Genomic DNA, 21,159 nt, shown 5'->3' with positions numbered 1-21,159 from the left:
CCCAAGGATGAAGGGGCCAAACGGAAGGTACCCGTGGCCCCACCCCTGGGACCGGGCTTGGGCACGAAACCCAAGAACCCCTTCAACTCCTGGTTGGATTCCCCCAAGGACTGGTCGCTCTCACGGACCGAGGCGAAACATCGCCGCTTGGCTTTATCCGGCAGGGGACTCGAAGAGGACCTCGCACGAAGGGAGGTCCTGATGGACGAGGAACGGAGGCAATGGCAAGAGGAGCGCCAGACCATGCTGGGATGCATGGATACCATGCAGGCTGTGATGGCCCAGATGGCAGCCGCCCTGGACGCACTGAAGGTACAGCCGCCTCCCGGCAACCCCCCAGACGGGGCACCGGTAATCCCTCCCGTTCCTCCCAGCGCCCCGACCCGCCGTGACCTGAAGATCACGTACAATGGGTCGGGGGACCAGTTGACTTTCTTTTTGGTCCAAGTGGACATGTTTATGCGCGAGCAGGGCCGGACCTTCCCCTCCGAAGAGTCCCAGGTCCAGTACGTGGCCTCCCTCTTGCAAGGCGAGGCGGCCGCCTGGATGGTGTTGCAGTACGAACTCCGCTCCCCTGTATTAAGGAGTCTAGATGAGTTTATGGTTGCTCTCCGGAACCGGTTCGAGGACCCGAACCTGGGGGAGCGGGCTAAGGCCAACTTGATGCAGCTGCGCCAAGGGACTAAGTCGGTGGCGCAGTATGCGAGCGAATTCCAGTCCCTCTCGAGCCGGATTTTGGATTGGAGCGAAGCCACCCGGGTACAGTGCTTCAGGGAGGGACTGAATCCGGACCTGCAACACTGGGCTTTCATGCAGGGTAATCCCCCTGATGTCGAGGGTTGGGTACGCCATGCGGCAGACATTGAAAACCGTAAGCAACTTCTGAATTTGTCCAAGCAGCGTACCGGTCGCGACATTCAGCGGCGAGGGGACAAGACGGGTGGGCCCAGAGATCCCCGAACACCGGGCGGCAGCGGTCCCTCGGCCGCTGAACGCCGCAAGCGCTTCGAAGCTGGGGTGTGCCTGGTGTGCGGAGGCAAGGGTCACTTCGCCTCGCAATGCCCGTCCCGTACCGGGCGTCCTCCTCCATCCCGTCTGACCGAACCGGAGAAAACCCCGGCGGAGGGCCAACCTCGACGCCGGAGTAGTGCTCCTGGGCGCCGGAGCGCGCCCTCTGCGCTGCACGCGCGCACCCAAGAAGAAGCTTCCACTTCCTCCGGTCCATCGGGATCCCGGATTACAAATGCCACCTTTGACTCCGCCGAGTCCCGGAATACAATTACCCCATCTCCTTCGTCCAGCAAGGAGGAAGAGTGGGAGATACCGGCAAAAAACGCCGTCGGTCTGCTGTAAGAGGGGCTCCTCAGCAGACCGTTCCGATTGTTGTGCAAGGAGCTCCCCCAATGGTAAGCGCCCAAGAGGAAAATGTGTATATCAGGGTCCACCTTTCCCTAACCAAAGGGGGCCCGAGATTAGAGTTTCCCGCCTTGGTTGATTCCGGGTGCGCCCGGACCTTAATGAGTGAGGAAGTGGCCAAGAAATTACATGTCAGGCGCAAACGGCTCGCGGCCCCCCTCCGTTTTTCACAAATGGACGGTAGTGACTTTAAAAAAGGGCCGGTTACTCACCGCACCACGGCAGTGGTCATGGCCGTTGGGGAACATTGGGAAAGACTTTATTTTACCATCGCCCCCATTGTAGCCCCCGTGGTGTTAGGGATGAATTGGTTGCGGGGTCATAATCCCTCCATAGACTGGGTTAAACGGACGCTTACGTTCCCCGAGGACCCCTGCCTTCTACATGACAAAGACCAAGTATTCTGCACCCCAGCCGCCGCGTTGGTGGGCTCCCCGGCGTCGGTTACCGCTCCACCCCTACTACCCTCCGAGTATGCACAGTTCGCGGATGTATTCGATGTGAGGGAATGTGATGAACTGCCCCCACACCGAGAAACCGACTGCGCCATTGAGATTGTGGGGGAAGGCAAACTGTCCAAGGGAAAGGTTTACCCCATGAGCCCTAATGAGAAAGCGGTCTTACGGGACTACCTGGACACTAACTTAGCCCGGGGTTTTATCCGTCCGTCAAAAGCCCCGTATTCTGCCCCAGCTTTCTTCGTCAAAAAGAAGACAGGGGATTTGAGACTGTGCATTGACTTTCGCAGGCTGAACGCTGTCACCCAGTCTAATGCTTACCCCCTCCCTCTCATTCCAGACCTGCTAGCACAATTGAAGGAGGGCCGAATTTTCACCAAATTGGATTTGGTGGAAGCCTACCACCGCATCCGTATCAAGGAGGGGGATGAACCCAAGACAGCCTTCTCGAGTTGTTTTGGCATGTTTGAATACTTAGTCATGCCGTTCGGACTTTCTGGGGCTCCCAGTGTATTCATGCAATTGATTAATGATGTATTACATGATTTGTTATTTCGTGGAGTGGTAGTGTTTTTAGATGACATTCTCATTTATTCGGAAACCATGGAAGAACATGTCCGTCTGGTGCGCGAGGTTCTCCAGCGGCTTAGGGACCACAAGTTGTATGCAAAGGTGTCCAAGTGTGACTTTCACCAACCATCCATAACCTTTTTGGGCTATGTGATCTCTCACCACGGTTTAGAGATGGACCCCGACAAGGTCCGGGCGGTTAAGGATTGGGAACCCCCCTCCACACGCCGACAGTTACAACAGTTTCTGGGGTTTGCCAATTTCTACCGCAATTTTATCCCCAACTTCGCCCAGGTGGCCCTTCCCCTCACTTCCCTCTTGCACACAAAGGGAAAAGGGGCAAACGCCACTCTGCCCTCCGCCCGTTTGCAGTGGTCTCCTCCTTGTCAGCAAGCCTTCGATACTTTAAAACTGCTCTTTTCATCCGAACCGGTCCTGGCCCACCCGGACTGCAATAAACCGTTTGTAGTCCAGGTGGATGCCTCGGATGTGGCCATGGGAGGGGCACTACTGCAGCGGGACGGCGAGGGCACCTTACGACCGTGCGCCTACTTCTCTAAGAAGTTTTCCCAGTCCGAGATTAACTGGGCCATTTGGGAGAAAGAGGCAGCAGCGGTCAAACATGCCCTCACCGTTTGGAGGCACTTTCTGGAAGGGGCAGAGAGTCCGTTTGAGGTGTGGACCGATCACAAGAATTTGGAGGCGCTCAAAGGTGCCCGAAAGCTCAACTCCAAGCAAATTCGTTGGGCTCAGTTCTTTGCTAAATTCCGGTTCACCCTCAAACATGTTCCCAGAAAGAAGAATGCCCTGGCTGATGCTCTGTCTCGACTGCCCCAGTACAGCAATGATTTTGACCGTCCCGTGGACTCCCTGTTTACCCCCGAACAACGGGGGGAGGTCCAGGGACTGGCCGTCACCACCAGATCGCAAGCTCGCTCCCCCGGTGATCCCTTGCTCAAGGGAATCCCGGAAGCGTTTCAGCAACGCCTCCGGGACGCCTCCCTTCGGGAAGCGGAGCAGCAGGCTCTTCCTTCCGGCATGGAACAACGGGGGTCCTGGTGGACACTAGGAGGAAAACTTTATGTTCCGGCGCCTCTCCGTAAGGAGGTATTGAAACTAGTCCACGGCGCCAAACTTGCGGGTCACTTTGGCTTCGTAAAAACACTACACCTGGTCAGACGGCAATTTTGGTGGCCTAGCATGAGAGCCGATGTGGAGTTATACGTGCACAGCTGCCCCACCTGCGCCACAGCCAAGAAAAGAATGGGAAAGCCTCCCGGACTATTGAAACCCTTGGAGGTCCCCTCCCGACCCTGGGAGGTAATAGCCATGGACTTCATCACCGATCTGCCCCCCAGCCGGGGCAAAACTGTACTCTGGGTAATTACGGACCTGTTCTCCAAACAGGTCCATTTTGTGCCCTGTGCCGGGCTCCCCTCGGCCCAGGGTCTGGCTAGATTGTTTATCACCCATGTCCTCAGGCTTCACTCGGTCCCCAGGAAGGTTCTCTCCGACAGGGGGGTTCAATTCGTTGCCAAATTTTGGCGGGCCTTTTTAAAATTGATGGGGGTGGAGGAACAAGGGCTCTCCTCTGCCTACCACCCTCAGACCGATGGACAGACCGAACGAGTGAATGCAGTGGTTGAATGTTACCTCCGGTGTTATGTCAATTTTCACCAAGACAATTGGGTTGACCTGCTACCTTTTGCCGAGTATGCGTACAACAATGCTCCCCATTCCTCAACAGGGTTCAGCCCTTTCCAGGTGGTGTACGGAACAGACTTCGGCCCCTTCGGCTCCACTCCCGTCACCCCTGAACTCGAGGCGTTACCCGAAGTTCAGGAGTGGGTGCAAGTGGTCCGGTCCTCTTGGCCATGGTTACAAAAGAACCTTGAACGGGCCAAGCGTAAATACAAGGAACAAGCCGACAAACATCGCTCCCTGGGCTGGGAGCTCAAGGTGGGAGAACAGGTTTATCTATCCACCAAAAACCTGCGCTCCCTCCGACCCTGCAAAAAACTCAATGATCGTTACGTGGGTCCTTTCCCCATATCCCGAGTAATCAATGAGGTCACAGTGGAATTGGACCTTCCCAAAACCTTACGGGGCGTCCACCCCGTCTTCCATATTAGTTTACTCAAACCCTACGTAGCTGCTCCTCATTTCCATCCCCCACCCAAACCCGAACTGCCAACGGTTGTGGGAGGGGATACACACTTAGAAGTGTCCAAGGTCTTAGACAGCAAATGGAAAAAGGGAAAACTGTTCTACTTTGTCCGATGGAAACATCTGGGTCCGGCGCACGATGAATGGGTTGCAGCCCCCCACATGGCGGCCCCTCGCCTCGTACAAGAGTTTCATTGCGCTTATCCTGATAAGCCGCGGCCTCCCAACCTCGCGGGGGGGGGCCTTAAGGGGGGCAGAATGTGAGGGCCATGTGTTCTGACTTCTCATCCCAACCCCTTTGAACTCGTAAAAAGCAGTTCACACCTCCCCGTGCCCTCCTGGGTCTCACATCCCATCTATCTGGCCCAGGTGCCAGCTGTCCCTCCCCTGCTGTGCTTCCTGCCTACACTCCCTCAGGCCGAGTCCGGCCTTGAAGTGCTGATAGCCCTCACTGTCTCCTTGGAACTGTTTGATGTTTTGTATTGCACCAATCTATCTTACTGTTTCTCACAATAGGAGTGTGAACCTCTTGCCCTGTAGTAGATATATACTGTAACCCCGATAAGCTGCTTCACTTGTAACTTTGAATCCGTGTCTGCTCATATCTTCTGAAGCCTTCAATAAATCCTTTGTTTCTGCACCAAGTCTGAGCAAGTGATTTGGCGAAGTAGCACAGGGGATTGGGACTCTCACAAATTCAGCCAAGAAGTCCTTTTTTTCATTACTCAATATTGATGGCAGGATTTACTCAAGCATCTTCTAGTTTGTTCATAATTCAGTTAGGGAATGACTGGCCGCTACAAAATATTGTTTCCAGATGAACATACATTTCTAGACTGCTACAATGGACACTTTTTACTCCTGAATTGTATTAGGTGGCAAATTATTATATAATTATGATGTGTTTGATTATAGTTTTCAGAGTACTTTGATTATATTGTATTTGATATTGATTTTTAACCTATTGCAGTGGGAGGGGAGGTTGCTGGGAGAACTCAAAAGAGTTGGGAGACATCTGGATTGACAGTGGTAGAAAACGTAGGCTGATGCTGGCAGAGTAAAGCGATGCAGCACATTAGAAAGCCTTGGACAACAGGGAGGTAAACGTACTCCTCCGCTGCCATTGCGCCTACTCAATAATATCCAGCTCAGTTGCTCAGGGTGATGAGTCACTTAATGACTCTGGTCTTGTCCCCAAGGGATGACAGTTTGGGCATTTTTGGGCTGTCGTTTTTGCACAGTCCAATGCTGGTAAAATGTCTCAGATGTCGCCCAGTCTCAGCGCTTGTTTGTCGGCAAATCAAGCAGCAGAAGTCTCTGGTCCTTGTAGGGATTTGGTGTCAATATGGGATCAGTGAACAACTTCGGGTCTGTTGTGGGTGCAGATCTAGGGCACAGCACGCTCTCCCATGCTTTTTTCAAAAAAGGGTTCAGAATTTTTTTTCTCTTTGGCCGCCAAGTCACAACTGACTTATGGTGACCCCCTAGGGAAGGGGTGTCAAAGATACGGCCCGCGGACCAGATGAGACCCACCGAGGGCCTTTTTCCAGCCCACCGAGCCAAGGCAGCCATCCTCGCTCCTCCCCCCCTCCCACTGCATGCTCACCAGCCAACAGGGCCAGATCTTGGTGGGGTCTTAGATCGCAAGCCAGAAGCTCCCATTGCACTTGCTTTCCATCTCTCCTTCCATCCGCCCCTTTCCCCTCCCTTGCTGTAGCCTGACTGCTCTTTCTCTCGCTCTGAGGGGCTTCTCTCTATTCACCTTTCCTTTTCATTTTCACACAGGAACACGCTGAAACAAATAGGTTGTTGCTGGAAGAGAGCCAAGGATTGGAAAGGTACCAGGAAGGAGAAGTGGGTAAAGTATGGGGAGAGACGCAGGCTGGCCACCTCTGTGACCAACATGGGTTTTGCTACTGGTCCTCACTAGGGCTATTGATTCGGTAAAAACCAAACAAGAAAAAACCCCAAAAAATGCCAGTTCGGCTTTTTCCAGTTCGGTTTTTACCGAAGGCAAAAAAAGGTGGGGAAAAGGCAAGCCAAAATGGCCGATTCTTGAATAAGCCGATATTATTTGGCTTATTCGGGATTCGGCCATTTCTCGCCAGGAGGGGAGAGCTTTCTTAAAATCCATGCTGCCAAAGCTGGCAGCATGGATCTTAAGGAAGCCCCCCACCCCCACCCGCCTCCCCCGGAACTCCTGAGAAGGCAGTGGGGGGGTGCTTTAAAGAGGTTCACACTGCCAAGCCTGGCAGCGTGGATCTGAACAAAGCCCTCCCCGCCCACCTCCGAGGGGGTCCCAGGGAGGCGGGTGGGGTGGGGGGCTTGGTTCAGTTCCACACTGCCAAGCTTGGCAGCGTGGATCTCTTTAAAGCCCCCCCCCGCCTCCCTGGGACTCCCGCGGAGGCGGGGGGGGGGCTTGGTTCAGATCCATGCTGCTAGGCTTGACAACGAGGATCTGTGCCAAAATATTTTGGCATATTTCGGGTCCGGGTTTATTGACCCGAAAAATTTCAGAAAATCCGGGTTTACAGATGACCTTAATGGGATATGGTAGGCTGGAGCTAGTATTGATCTTTCAGAATAAGGCTTGTTGGGGGGGGGGGGCGGGGAGTGTTTCTTCAAGTGGCAACAGCACACCAGCCTACAGGAACAAGACCCTGATCCCTGCCTAGAGCCTCTCAGATGATGTAAAAGTGTAATTATTCAATAACAATTCATGGAAGTCAGCACAATTTATTCTATCGTTTAAAAGAGTTGGTGATTATATATGTATATTATATATGTATTTGTTAAGAAAAATATGTATATAGTATACAGGGACATTATGTTGTACTTTTGCCCCACTTCAAAAAATATGTAGATCCAGCTCTGCCAGCCCAAGGCAGCCACCCCTCCAGTCCAGATCAAATTAAAGGCCAAGGACCAGAAATACAAACTTTATAGAAGACACAGGCAAAGCCAATTAATGATATTATTATTTTTTACTTAAAATACAAACATGTTTAAAATGATAACAAAAATAATATAATTGAGTTTGCCTGTGTCTTCTATTAAGTTCATATCTCCGGTACCCGGCATTACATTTTATGTAATGTTTCTTTATTTGATTTGGTACACGTGGCCCGGCACGACCAAGTGACATTTATGTCATATCTGCCCCTCATAACAAATGAGTTCAACTCCCCCTGCCCTAGGGTTTTCAAGACAAGAGATGTTCAGAGGTGGTTTGCCATTCCCTGCCTTTTCGTAGCAACCCTGGTCTTCCTTGGTGGTCTCCCATCCAAATACTAACCAGGGCCACCCCTGCTTAGCTTCTGAGATCTGATGAGATCTGGATATCCTGGGCTATCCAGAGCAGGGCAGGGGCTCATATCTGGAGGCTACAAAAAACGTACCAGCTGACTTGAAAGGAAGGGTGAGCACCAACCATTAAATTCCTCACCCAGGCCCACAGATCATGTGGGGAGGGGGACCTACTCACGTGAGAATACCACCTGTGGCCCTTCAGGGGGAAACATGAACTGCACAACAACCATGCTTTCCATGGAAATGTCTAGGTTAGATTACTGCAATTCTTTGTTTGAAGACTGTTCAAAAGCAGTAACAGTAGCTAGCTTACTAAATCGGACTCTTACAACCAACCCCACCACAGCTGTGCAGCAGGATTTTCACTGGATGCCAGTTTGTTAAACGTTTTGCACCATAAAAGCCCCAAACTAGGCCATGCGTCTTTTGTTCCACATAATGTGTAAAATGGCATTGTGCAGGGTGGCATTTTTATAAAGGGAATAAGGATCGACGTTTGTGAATGTTTAAGGCAATTTCTGTGGTGTTGTTTATTGCATACATAATCATAATATTTTTGCATCATTTTCTAATTTTGTACTCCAGCTTTATTGCATTGTTCATTCTACATACAATATTATGTGTGCGTTGCACTCCAATTTTGTAATATTGTTTTATTTCATTGTATGTGTTATGTCATTTTTGGTGCTCTAATTTTGTAATCTACTTTTAATTGTTTGTATGTATTTTTCTGTTTTTATTGCATTTTCCCAAAATTACATAGTCTCCCATGGGTCTCAGCAAGACAGGCAGATTACTTTCTTTTATCTGTAGTCCACCTTTCTCATGGAGACTCAAGGCAGATCACACAGAGCAAGTCAATGCAGTCAACAAGATGAGACAGCTAACCGGCTGGAAGGGAATCATTTCTAAAGTAAATAAATTCAGGACTAAAAACAAAGCCCAAAAGCTATATGGCTGCCATTGCCCTGTGCTGAATGTTTCCCCATGGTGGGGAGGCAAACCCTTCTCCCCCCTCCCACTTTAGCAACTGCTTTCTTGTTGACCAACAGAATCAGCAAACCAGACGAGGCCTCTGCAGCACATTCCTGAGTGGGCCCACTTGCTGCACAACAGCTGGGGTCTGCCCATTCATGCATCCTTGAAAATATATTCCTGGAAGTAAGTGACACAATGTACAAAGGAGACCCTTGTTAGCAGGGTACTGGTATTGATTCTTCATGCACAAATGTTTCCTGCTCAGTTGATGCCTGGTTTGTATCACAGGTGTCTGGAATGGTTGCTTTCACAACAAATAGCGGAGCAACAGAATTTGGGGAGATGGTGACTCATTTTAATTATCACCCTTGCATCAAACCACCTTTAACAAACTGTTTGAAGCAAACACACACACACACACACACACACAAACCCTTCCCCAACCCTTTGGAGCCTCTGGAGCATTCGGTGCCACTGACCAATGTTATAGCGATGGCTTTGGGACAAACTGGGTAGAAGTAATCCTTTCTGCATGTGAATATAACAAAACCTTAAGAGGCCCTCTGAGTCAGCAATGATTCAGTGCTGTTTGTTCTTTAACCCAAATTTAATGACTGTCCCATGCTTCATTCTCTTTCTTCCTTTTTCTTCTTTCAAGAATCTGAACATGTCCAAATAATGATGTTCTCTGCTTTGGCCGTTGCATAGTCAAAAAGACTTTTTTTGTTTACTAACTGGGAGAGTTCGATGCTTTTGTAAGCACAGCTGCCCCGCTTGTACAAGGCTGCAACTTTCAGTTGCACACACAGACTGGATAACTGAGCGCACGTGCACAGAAATCCTTCATGCCTTACAAACTAGGTCAGACAGAAGTGCCCACACCCAGAACCCAGGCCCATAGATGCAGACCTGGTAGCTGTACAACTCCTGTGTAGACATGTGTTGTGGGAATGCATACACATGCATCCTCACAGCCTGTGTCTTCACACTCTCACCAGACTCATGGGAACACAAACACAATTGCCATACTTCAGATACACACAAGCCATGTGCCTTTCTACATACATTCTTTGAATGTGCGCGCACACACACATACACACACTCACATACTTATTAGGATTATGACACCCCTCTTTGCACCAGAAAAACAGCTCAGCCTCCCACAGGCCGTCCCTTTTGCACCCTCGCAGGGAGGCACAGCAGAGGAAAGACGGAAACCCCCAACTCATTTCAACTCCATTTCAGAGGTAGATTTGAAGGGCCGGCTCCTGCCTGAGAGGAATCTGACCCCCAAGAAGAGCGTGGCGCCAAAGAAGAGCAGCCCGAGGCCCAGCAAGGTCCACAAGCCCAGCGCTGCTTCTCTGCTGTCCAAAGATATTCCCAGGAAATGGACTCGGTCCTCTTGCACTTGGCCTGTGTGAGATTCAAGGGAAACACAGATGGGAGGAATGGCACCACCGCCCCCACCCCGGGGGCCTTTGTCTTCAGTCAGAGGGAACCGGGGAAAATTCTGTGGGAGGAGCAATAATGTCACCCCCCACCCCGGGTCTGGTCTAGTTCAGCCTCATCCAGACTTGTTCCATTGATGCTGGGATGCTGTTTACTCGCCCTGCACATCTCCCACCCCCACGTCTTGATTTCTGGGGGCGCTGAGGGCATGTCAGCCAGAACTAGCTTGCAAAATTTAAAAATTTTCAGTACCTGCATAGGGAGTCCAGGTGTATTCAGGCCAGCCCAGGTTTTCCCTGTTTTTCAAGTTCTCATTGATTAGCCAGTTTTTCAGTGGTTCAAAATAGGTCAACAAGGCCTCCGCCGACATGTTGGGTTGTCCTGTGATAAGCTGCATGGCTTCAGGCCACGGCTTGCTGTAGCCCAGTTTCATGGCATTCCTGCAGAAAATAAACTATGTTCATAGGTGCATAGGTACACAGACTCGTACGCAGACCGGCTACTTGTACAATGCCACAGGAACATCAACGGCGACTGGCCAGATGAGACCAATGGCCCAACTAGTCCAACACTCTGTGTTGCATAACTGCCACCTCGATACCTCTGGGAATCCCTCGAGCAGGAGATGAAGCCATCCCCCCAAGGCAGGTGGTTTTCAGGAATCCTCCATGTCTGATGATGGATCCCACATGTGATGGGGGCACCAGAGGGTGAAACTGGTCCAGTCCCCATTTCAAACCATCCACCCCACTGCCTGTGGGCCGCACTTGATGCCAAAGAATTCTACATGAGGCAAGACTTCCCCTCTGTTGACCTTGTCCACATCACAATTTTATCTTGTGTTGCGATTGTGTTTATAGGGTCCTATCTAATTTTTAATAGTATAACTCAGGAAGCACAGATGCAGCCAAGTTTCACACACAGCGGTCTTTTATGCATGGGAGGTTTACCTGGGGTTCGACATTCACTCAACCCACACTTTTCTGTTGCGAATCCAAAAACTGCTATGCACCAGCAAAATTACCAGCTCAAATCCGGAAGAGTCTGAGCCCCCCACCCCTTGAAAACACTGCTTTGTAATTGGCTGTAGTGCTTACAGTGAAGAAAAAGTGCTGTTTTAAAAACCATTTCTCAAAACAGAGCTCTTTAAAAGAAATGAAGGGGGGGAACCAAGCGTTGTTTTAAAACCCTTTCTTATCTGAGACACATGTCTGCTTAGGAAGAACTCTGGATGGGAGACAAAAAACAGGAAGCATTTGTGTCCCCGCCCCTTGAAATGCTGCTTTGTAATTGGCTGCAGTGCTTACTGTGAGAAAAACGTCACACACACCCAGCTCCCCTGTCCCATGCTTTGGCTTATGCATGGAGATGAGGACGATTTCACCCGGCTGATCTCAGGAGACCGAAGAATCAGGTTTTAACAGGAAGACCCGGACACTGTGAGGGCTAGGCGTGAGGTCGTGTCTAATGGATGGAAAACGCATGCATAACTCCAAGGAACAACCAAGTCAGTGTAGGGGTGAACATGAGTGAAAGCACCCATGCATAAAGGACCACAGTGTCATGTTTAAGCTGGTTGCCTTCGATCAAGAAAGTAAACCCAAAAAAATTCCCCACACAGCAGAGACCCAGGAGCTGAACAACAGCAGCTACAAAGAGCGTAATAATTATTACCAGAAGTGGCAACACCCCCTCAACTTGGTAAGCTTCACCACCAATGAAACTCCTCTTCCTGATGCTCACCTCCACTACAAATGTTCACTTCCTGGAGGGTGAGACCAGGGCAGAGAGCTTGGAAAGAAGGCCCCCTTCCCTGGTGTTTTCATGCCTTGCCAGCACAGCTGGAGGAACACAGACGGGTTGCTGTGTAGGAACCCTGCCCGTGGTGTGTCTGGTGCTCAGAATGCCGGCTTGCTACTTGTGGTTAATGTGATGAGACAGAGGGGACTGCAGGATGGAATACAGACCACCTCCACAAGTCAGATGTAGTCCTCATGTTTCACATCGCGTGACTTAAGCAGAAAGATCTCCTGTGAAGCAGCCTGTACCAGAATTTGTTAAAAAAAGCACCCACACTTACCCCAGAATCTCTCCAGCTTGCTTTGACTGGTAGATATCACACTTGTGCAAGGGCCCCACATGGCCAGCAGCTTTGCACAGAGCTTGATGGAACTGGAACTGGATGATGAAACTGACGAAGTACCTATCATAGAATCATAAAATCATAGAGTTGGAAGGGACCTTCAAGTACTTGAAGATGGTTATCATATCACCTCTCAGTCTTCTCCTCTTCAGGCTAAACATACTCAGCTCCTTCAACCTTTCCTCACAGGACTTGGTCTCCAGACCTCTCACAATCTTTGGTGCCCTCCTCTGGACACGTTCCAGCTTATCAACATCCTTCTTGAATTGTGATGCCCAAAACTGAACACAGTACTCTAGGTGAGGTCTAACCAGAGCAGAGTAAAGCGATACCATCACTTCACATGATCTGCACACTATACTTCTGTTGATGCAGCCCAAGATCACATTTGCCTTTTTAGCTACTGCATCACACTGCTGACTCATGTTCAGTGTTTGGGCTACTAAAACCTCAAGATCCTTTTCGCACACACTACTGCTAAGACAAGTCTCCCGCATACTATAATTATGCATTTGATTTTTCCTACCTAAATGCAGAACTTTACATATATCTCTGTGGAAATGCATTTTATTGGCTTTAGCCCAATTTTCCAGCCTGTCAAGATCATCTTGTATTCTGGCTCTGTCTTCTACCATATTTGCTACCCCTCCCAATTTAGTATCATCTGCGAATTTAATAAGCATCCCCTCTATTCCTTCATTCAAATCATTTAAAAAGTTATTGAACAACACAGGGCCCAGGACAGATCCCTGAGGCACTCTACTAGTCACTTCTCTCCAAGTGGAGGAGGAACCATTAACAAGCAGTCTTTGGGTGCAATCTGTCAACCAGTTACAGAGCCACCTAACAGTAACGGGATCTAAATCACATTTTCCCAATTTGTCAACAGGAATATTATGAGGAACCTTATCAAAAGCTTTACTGAAATCTAGATAAATCTAGATAAATATAGATACAGCATCCCCTGATCCAGCAAGGTAGTAACTTACTCAAAAAAGGAGAAAAGATTAGTCTGACATGACTTGTTCTTGAGAAACCCATGCTGGCTATTAGTAATCAGATCCATCCTTTCTAAATGCTCAAGGACTTCTTTGATTTGTTCAAAAACATTTCCCGGTATAGACATCAAACTGATGGGTCAGTAATTACCCGGATCCTCCTTTTTCCCCTTCTTGAAGATGGGGACATTTGCTCACCTCCAGTCTTTTGGTACCTCACATGTTCTCCAAGAATTCTCAAAATAATGGTAAGAGGCTCAGAAATTACATCTGCAAGTTCTTTAAGTACCCTTGGATGTAATTCATCTGGCCCTGAGGACTTCATTTCATTTAAAGAAACTAGGTGTTTGTGCACTACCCCAATGCCAATCCTAGCTGCAACTCCCTTCCCTCATCATGTGTTCTGTTTATGCCACGTTGAGCACCATTTCCCTCGCAAGAAAAGACTGAGAAAAAGTAGGAATTGAGCAGTTCTGCTCTCTCTTCATCTCCTGTTACAATTTCACTTTCCGGCCCCCGCAGTGGGCTTATCATGCCTTTGTTCATATTCTTATTCTGTACATAGGAAAAGAACTCTTTTTTGTTATGTTTAACATCTCTCGCTAGCCTAAGCTCATACTGAGCTTTAGCTTTCCTAACACTCTCCCTACAAGCACTAGTTATTTGTTTATATTCCTCTTTGGTTATAAGGCCCTCCCTCCACTTCCTAAATGAGTCTTCTTTATTTCTCAACTCTTTAAAAAGCTGTTTATGGAGCCACCCTGGCCTCTTTAGGCTCCTCCCATGTTTCCTTCTCATAGGAATGGTTTGCGATTGCGCCTTTATTATTTAATTTCTAAGAAGCTCCCACCATTCTTGAACTCCCTTCTCCTTAAGTATTTCTGACCATGGGATTCTACCCAGCATAAGTTTAAGTTTGTTAAAATTTGCATCCTGAAGTCCAACCTACCTGTCTATGTACAGTTTTTCCTTTCCCCAAGATCGTAAATTCCAAGATTACATGGTCACCACTACCCGGAATACCCAGCTTGCTGGGGGTAAAGTGTAGACGATTGGGGAAGGCACTGGCAAACCATCCCGTAAACAAAGTCTGCCTAGTAAACGTTGGGATGTGATGTCACCCCATGGGTCAGGAATGACCCGGTGCTTGCACTATTACCTGTACCCTACTACCCAGGGTGCCTACTACTTTAACCTCATCAACCAGTTAATGGTTGATTATACCTGGAAGGCATACAGGCCACAGAAGTGAGTGGCATGCTGAGAGGACACTACGCTCCCCACAGGCATGGTGCCCAATCCTCTTCTTACCTGACATAAGGGACATTGGCAGGAACATGAAATTTTGCTCCTGGATCAAAATCCTCTTCTGATCTGGGCACGGGTGGACATAAACCTTGGTACTTCAATCTACATTGAAAGAAAAGATCATTAGCTAAGCTGGAAAGCTGGTGTGAGGTGTTCAAAATTCACTCTCATAGCAAGAGAGCTGTGAGCACTCATGTCCTGCCTGGGAGGGGGCACGGGCCCAGGGGTCTGGCAAGGCTTCTGCTCAGACCTGCTGAACATTACGTGGCCTCCATTGCATCCACTAGCTCGCGGCACAATTATTTAGAATAAGTAGATCTCTTATGTCCTTGGATGGACAACCAAATTTAACTACAAACTCGGCCCAGAGCTGTGAGATATTTGTGGGCTTTTTGGGGGGGTAAGGCCTTGTTACTCCGCCGCGACCTCCCTGCCAACCTTGATACAGAAAGGGAGCTAGAGGCCCCTTGCCCATCTTCTGGTCCAGTTTTGGGCCATTTCAGTCATTCTGTCAACAATGTTGACAGGATCCTGTTAGCTGTGAGGCCTACCACGTGCCTTCTTGATCCATGCCCATCCTGGCTGGTGAAGGCCAGTCGGGATGTGGTGCAGGCCCCCCTGGGAGAGATTATTTATCTGTCCCTAAGCTTTGGGACCTTCCTGGGGAGTTTAAAGGATGCTGTGGTTTGACCGCCCTTGAAGGAGCCTTTGTTAGACCTTAAGGATCTTGCCAACTACCGCCCAGTTTTGATCCTCTCATACCTGGGCAAGGTAGTTGAGAGAGCGGTCGCTGAGCAGCTTCAGAGATTTCTAGATGATATATCGGCATTGGACCCATTCCAGTCAGGCTTCCTCCCTGGCCATGGGATGCAGACAGCTCTGATCGTCCTCACGGACAACCTCCTTCAACAGCTGGATTGAGATGACTGGGGGCTGCTGGTACTTTGAGATCTATGTCTTTGACATGGTCAATCATGATCTCTTAGACCACTGCCTCGCCAACCCTGGGATTTGAGGCATAGCCCTTCAATGGCTGTGCTCTTTCTTCCAGGGTCAGGGACAGAGAGTGGTGCTAGGTGAGGAGCTATCGCAGTGGCACCTTTCGGTGTGTGGAGTGCCGCAGGGTGCGATCCTCTCCCCTAAGTGGTTTAACATCTATCTGCACCCTCTTGCCCAGCTTGTCAGGAGTATTGGGCTGGGCTGCCATCAGTACACTGATGACACCCCACTTTATCTGTTGATGACGGCCATCCAGACTCTGCCCCGGACACACTGGCTAGGTGCCGGGATGCTGTGACTGGATGGTTGAGAAAAAGCCAGCTGAAATTGAATTCATCGAAGACGGAGGTCCTCTGGCTCGGCCGGGGCGGCTCTGAGGTGGGCTGCTGGCTCCCAGCTCTTGATGGTGTACAACTAATACCTGCACCTCTGATCAAGAGTCTGGGTGTGATCCTTGTTGCCTTCTTATCAATGGAGGCTCAGGTCACAGCCATGGCCAAGGCAGCTTTTTTCCATCTCTGCCGGGTGAGGAAGCTGGTGCCTTACGTCTCCCGCCCTGACCAACCACAGTGATCCATGTGACGGTCACCTACAGGCTGGATTACTATAACTCACTCAACGTAGGGCTGCCCTCGAGATTGATCTGGAAACTCCAGCTGGTGGAGAATGCTGTGGCGAGGCTCCTTTTGGGGTCCTCATGGCAAGAACATATAACACCAGTGCTGAAACAACTGCACTGGCTCCAGCTGGAGTATCGGATCAGATTCAAGGTGCTGGCTTTGACCTTTAAAGTCTTACATGGTCTGAGATCATGGTACCTGCGAGAGTGCCTCTCCTGGTATGACCCCCAGAGAGAAGAAGAGCTGGTTTTTATATGCCAACTATCTCTACCACTTAAGGAAGAATCAAACTGACTTCCAATCACCTTCCTTCCCCACAACAGACACCCTGTGAGGTAGGTGGGGCTGAGAGAGCTGTAAGAGAGCTGTGACTAGCCCAAGGTCACCCAGCTGGCTTCATGTGTAGGAGTGGGGAAAACGAACCCAGTTCACCAGATTAGCATCCGCCGTTCATGTGGAAGAGTGGGGAATCAAACCCGGTTCTCCAGATCTTACCCATACACCATGCTTTACGCTCCACAAATAACAATCTACTGGTGGTCCCCAGCCCGAAGAGTGTGCGGCTGTCCTCATCAAGGGCCAGGGCTTTTTCAGCCTTGGCCCCTGCCTGGTGGAATAGCCTTCCTAGTGACATCAGGGGGGCCCTGGGGGACCTTAAAGAGCTCCACAGGCCCTGCAAAATGGAGCTATTCCACAAGGCCTACAACTGAGGGCAGCTGCAAGTTTTATATCATTGCTGGCCTCCCCATCTCCCCCCACCCCCAACTTCTGTTATCTGTGGGGGTTAAATCTGCTCGACTGGTTCTGCCGTGGCGACTTCTGTGACTATGGGACTTCTGTGACTATAAAGTCTTGACTTTATAGTTGTTATGATTATTGTTTTAATGTTGAAGTGTTTATGGTTTTATGTGATTTTAGATGTTGTTAGCCACCCTGAGCCTGGTCTGACTGGGAATGAGGGTGAGGTATAAATTTTAAAAACAAACAAATAAATAAATACTGGTTACTTTGGCCACCTCCTCCCATAACACCTGGTTGGACTTTCCTTGCCTCCAAGAAGAGAATCACACTTAGAGTCCTCCCTCCCTTCTTCCCTCCCTCTTCTATGATTCCTGAAACAGAAGTCTGATCTCCGAGACGATGTCCAGAAGGAGAATGCCTTTTTAAGCAGCCACCTGCAGTCCAGCTCTCCGGGCTTCACCCTTGAAACTGTCTGAAGGAAGTTGGCAGTGACCAAGCCTGCCCACACTAACACGCGAGGCCACACCTCATGGCCGTGACGGAAGGCAGCTGAAATGCTAGCTGGTCCTTCCACCAGCTACTCACCTGAGGTTCCACCACTGTTGGTTGTACTCATCAGCCTTAATGCGCCCATCAAACACTTTCCACCTCCACTGATCCATTAGGTAGCCAAAGGGCAGAAAGGCAATCTTATCCAGTGCAACGCTCATCAAGTAGTTAATGTCACTCTCTGGCCAGGAAGAAGAGGAGCCAAGTGTTAACAGGACAAGAAGGGTCCTCTGCCCCTTTCCCCGGCAAACCTGTTCATTCCAGTGGTTTAGCGTGTCCACAGGGGGGCGACCAGAATGGTCAAAGGTCTGGAATCTATGCCCTATGAGGAGAGACTTAAGGAGCTGGGTTTGTTTAGTCTGGAGAAGAGAAGGTTAAGGGGTGACATGATAGCCATGTTTAAATATTTGAAGGGATGCCATGTTAATGAGGGAACTAGCTTGTTCTCAGTTGCTTCAGAGACTAGGACACGGAGTGGTGGATTTAAACTAAGAGAAAAGCGTTTCCACCTAAACATTAGGAAGAACTTTCTGACGGTGAGGGCGGTTTGGCGGTGGAATGAGCTGCCTTGGGGTGGGGGGTGGAGTTCCCGTCTTTGGAGATCTTTAAGCAGAGGTTGGATGGCCATCTGTCGGGAGCGCTTTGATTGTGGGATCCTGCAGGGCAGGGGGTTGGACTGGACGGCCCTTGTGGTCTCTTCCAACCTTGTGTGATTTTTGTGATTTGTGATCTCTGGACACTCCACTCCCACTGCTCAGATTCTGAAGTTCTGAAAACTGTCCAGACTTCTTCCATTCACATGTATTTATGTAGAATATTATTTTATTTACTTCACTTACATCCCACCTTTCTCTCCAGTGGGGAACCAAAGGGGCTTACATGGTTCTCCCTGCCCCCATTTTATCCTCATGACAACTCTGTGAGGTAGGCTAGGCTAGGCATGTGTGACTGGTTCACCCAGCAAGCTTCCATGGCAGAATGGGGGATTTGAATCTGGGGTTCCCACACCTTCTCTCCATGGTGGAGGATGCCCTCCACTGCAGTGTCAGCTTCCTTGGGCGCTTCCAGCAACGCAAAAGGAGGAAAAAAAATGTCAACAGAGAGCAGAACATGCTCTGGTGCAGAAGACAACTTCTGCAATACTGGTAGAGGAGCACAAGCAGAAAGAAGGCGTGGGATCCAACCAGGAGCATCACGTTTGCGATGTGATGTAGGCTAGAGGGGAGGGCAGCAGGAGCTACCAAGGGACTTCCCAGCTGACTGAACGTTCAGCTTTTAAAAATTACATTACTTGCAATGCTTTAGGTCTAAAGAACTAAGAACCCTTGACTATAAGAGGCCCCTGAGGCATGCAACTCTCTGAATCTCATGAGGCACTCTGGGTGGCCTCATCCTGCTCACCCTGGCTGTCTTCCACCAGATCCAGCAGACCGATGCTGTACAGATGCTTTGGGGTGGACACCGACAAGGCCATGACGTCTCCGATGGCTTCATGGAACCCGGGATTAGCCCCATCGCGGAAGGAGATGTGCTGTCCTTTGTATTGCAGGAAGTACTGCACGTGGCCCATTTCATGGTGAACAGTGATCAAATCATCCATATTCACAACAGTGCACTGTTTAATCCTGAAGCGAGAGAGAAGGGAGGAGCACACATATGAGATGGGAAAGGAACAATCCGCCTTCACTCATGAACGCTCGTCTTCTCCAAGTCCACAACCCAGTCTGCACCAACCAGTTTGGAAAAAGCAATTGGCAGACAGCAGGCATGGCACAGAAGCAGCAGAGTTTTACAGAGCAACAGTTCCCAGTGACTTTTGCAAGACAGCTAGTCAGAAATGGTGAGGAAGATTGCACACAAACACCTGGGTCACTAAGGTGGAGTCCAACATCTTCCTGAGCTAGAAGACAGCAATCCACCAATGAGGCAGGCGCTCATCCCACCTGGCAGGCAGCCTCTGGTTATGGCAGCTCCTAGACATGGCTCAGTGCATCTTATAAGATCCCACTATATGCATCTGGTGCTTCTTGTCAACCCAGAAAGATTCTTTGTTCTTACAGCTCTTTCAGGAAGGCTCTTACCCAAAAAGGTGTGCCTTGAGCCTGTCTCCTGATTTTGATTTGTTAACGGCTAATTTGTGGCTGCCCTGACCTGGATGGCCCAGGCTAGCCTGATCGCGTCAGATCTCAGAAGCTAAGCAGGGTCAGCTCTGGTTAGTATTTGGATGGGAGACCACCAAGGAATACCAGGGTTGCTGTGCAGAGGAAGGCACTGGCAAACCACCTCTGTTAGTCTGTTGCCATGAAAACCCCAACAAGGGGTCGCCATAAGTCGGCTGCGACTTGACGGCACTTTACACACACACACAATTTGTGGCTATTGGTTTTTGATTTACAGGAACAATGAAGGTGAGAGGGAAAGTAGGCAAGGAAGGGGAGAGAAACAGATCAAACAAAGAAAAGAGAATATGAAGCAGAAAGTCATAGGTAGATGTGGCCCCCAAATTTGGCTTGGAGGAAGCCTAAACAATTAGTCCCAACTATTCAGATTAATCACACGATCTTTCAGCTGCATGAGGTTTTGGCTTGGGGATGTGGGGGAAGGGCAGAAGCCAAGTGTGAGAAGGGCATGGAGTAAGAGGAAAGACTGCAGAGGGAGCGGGAACAGCAGCAGCAAAGGCTTCGTCCTCTAGGAGTGAGTTGCATGTTAGCGCGGCCCGCAGGCCAGGATCAGGACGCTTACGCAGGGCAGCCAATAACAGGCGCCTCCTTCCACCCATACAGGGATCCTAAGGCGTGAACCCTTCCAGACAAAAACCAAGGTCACAGATACCAGGTGAGGGAGGGGCCACCAAAGCTGCCCTCCATTGGACCCCCCTCCCTCCCCAGTAATGGTGGAAGCACCTGAAGTCCTTGCGGTTGTAGAAGTCCCAGGCGGAGGCGTGGCACACCACTTCCCGGCCGTCCACTGGCTTCTCCAGCATGGACCGGTTCCAGAACTCCAGAGGCATAGGGATGAGGCCCAGGGATTGGAAGAAGCTGTCCGACTGTTGAAACATCTTCTTCGAGGTCCAGCCCTGAGGAGAAGGCAAGGAGAGTCTGAAGGAGGCACGCGGCAAAGGCTGCAGAGGGATTGGCAGGAGGACAAGGCAAGGCAGGGGGCCGCTGCCATCCGTGCCAGCTCAGCAGTGCCTGCCTCCCCTACAGTCTCAAGTTCAAGAGGGCAAGAGCCAGGGCAGCGGTGCTACGAGGGTGTCCAGCTGACAGGGCTTCGGGTTTCTGGCTTCAGCTCTACTCTTCCTTCCCAGGTTCTGTAGCCTTATTGAAAACCAGCAAACAACGTTGTCTTGGTTCTGCCATTGGCACATCAAATAGGTGTGTCAAAGTCACAGAGAGAGGAAGTGGGGTGCGCCAACTGCCCCACTTGTGGAAGCCCCTTTCCCTGCAATTTCATCA

The 21,159-nt window shown here is 49.9% G+C and overlaps 1 protein-coding gene across 1 annotated transcript in view; it reads right to left on the bottom strand.

Annotated features, from left to right (window-relative positions):
• Window positions 1–10,122: 10,122 nt before the first annotated feature.
• The window catches only part of ACE (angiotensin I converting enzyme), a 93,322-nt gene continuing 82,285 nt past the window's right edge, over window positions 10,123–21,159 (bottom strand). The window contains exons 19-25 of the mRNA XM_056863639.1: window positions 20,608–20,780; window positions 19,106–19,329; window positions 17,741–17,885; window positions 14,799–14,897; window positions 12,427–12,549; window positions 10,599–10,786; window positions 10,123–10,310 (exon numbers count right to left, since the gene is read on the bottom strand). Coding sequence (XP_056719617.1) covers window positions 10,123–10,310; window positions 10,599–10,786; window positions 12,427–12,549; window positions 14,799–14,897; window positions 17,741–17,885; window positions 19,106–19,329; window positions 20,608–20,780 — 1,140 coding nt within the window. The remainder of the gene's footprint in view (window positions 10,311–10,598; window positions 10,787–12,426; window positions 12,550–14,798; window positions 14,898–17,740; window positions 17,886–19,105; window positions 19,330–20,607; window positions 20,781–21,159) is intronic.

This window comes from Euleptes europaea, chromosome 18 (genome assembly GCF_029931775.1).
Source record: "Euleptes europaea isolate rEulEur1 chromosome 18, rEulEur1.hap1, whole genome shotgun sequence".
Taxonomy (NCBI): domain Eukaryota; kingdom Metazoa; phylum Chordata; class Lepidosauria; order Squamata; family Sphaerodactylidae; genus Euleptes; species Euleptes europaea.
The sequence above is the reverse complement of the archived record's forward strand: the minus strand, read 5'-3'. Positions and strand labels throughout refer to the sequence as shown.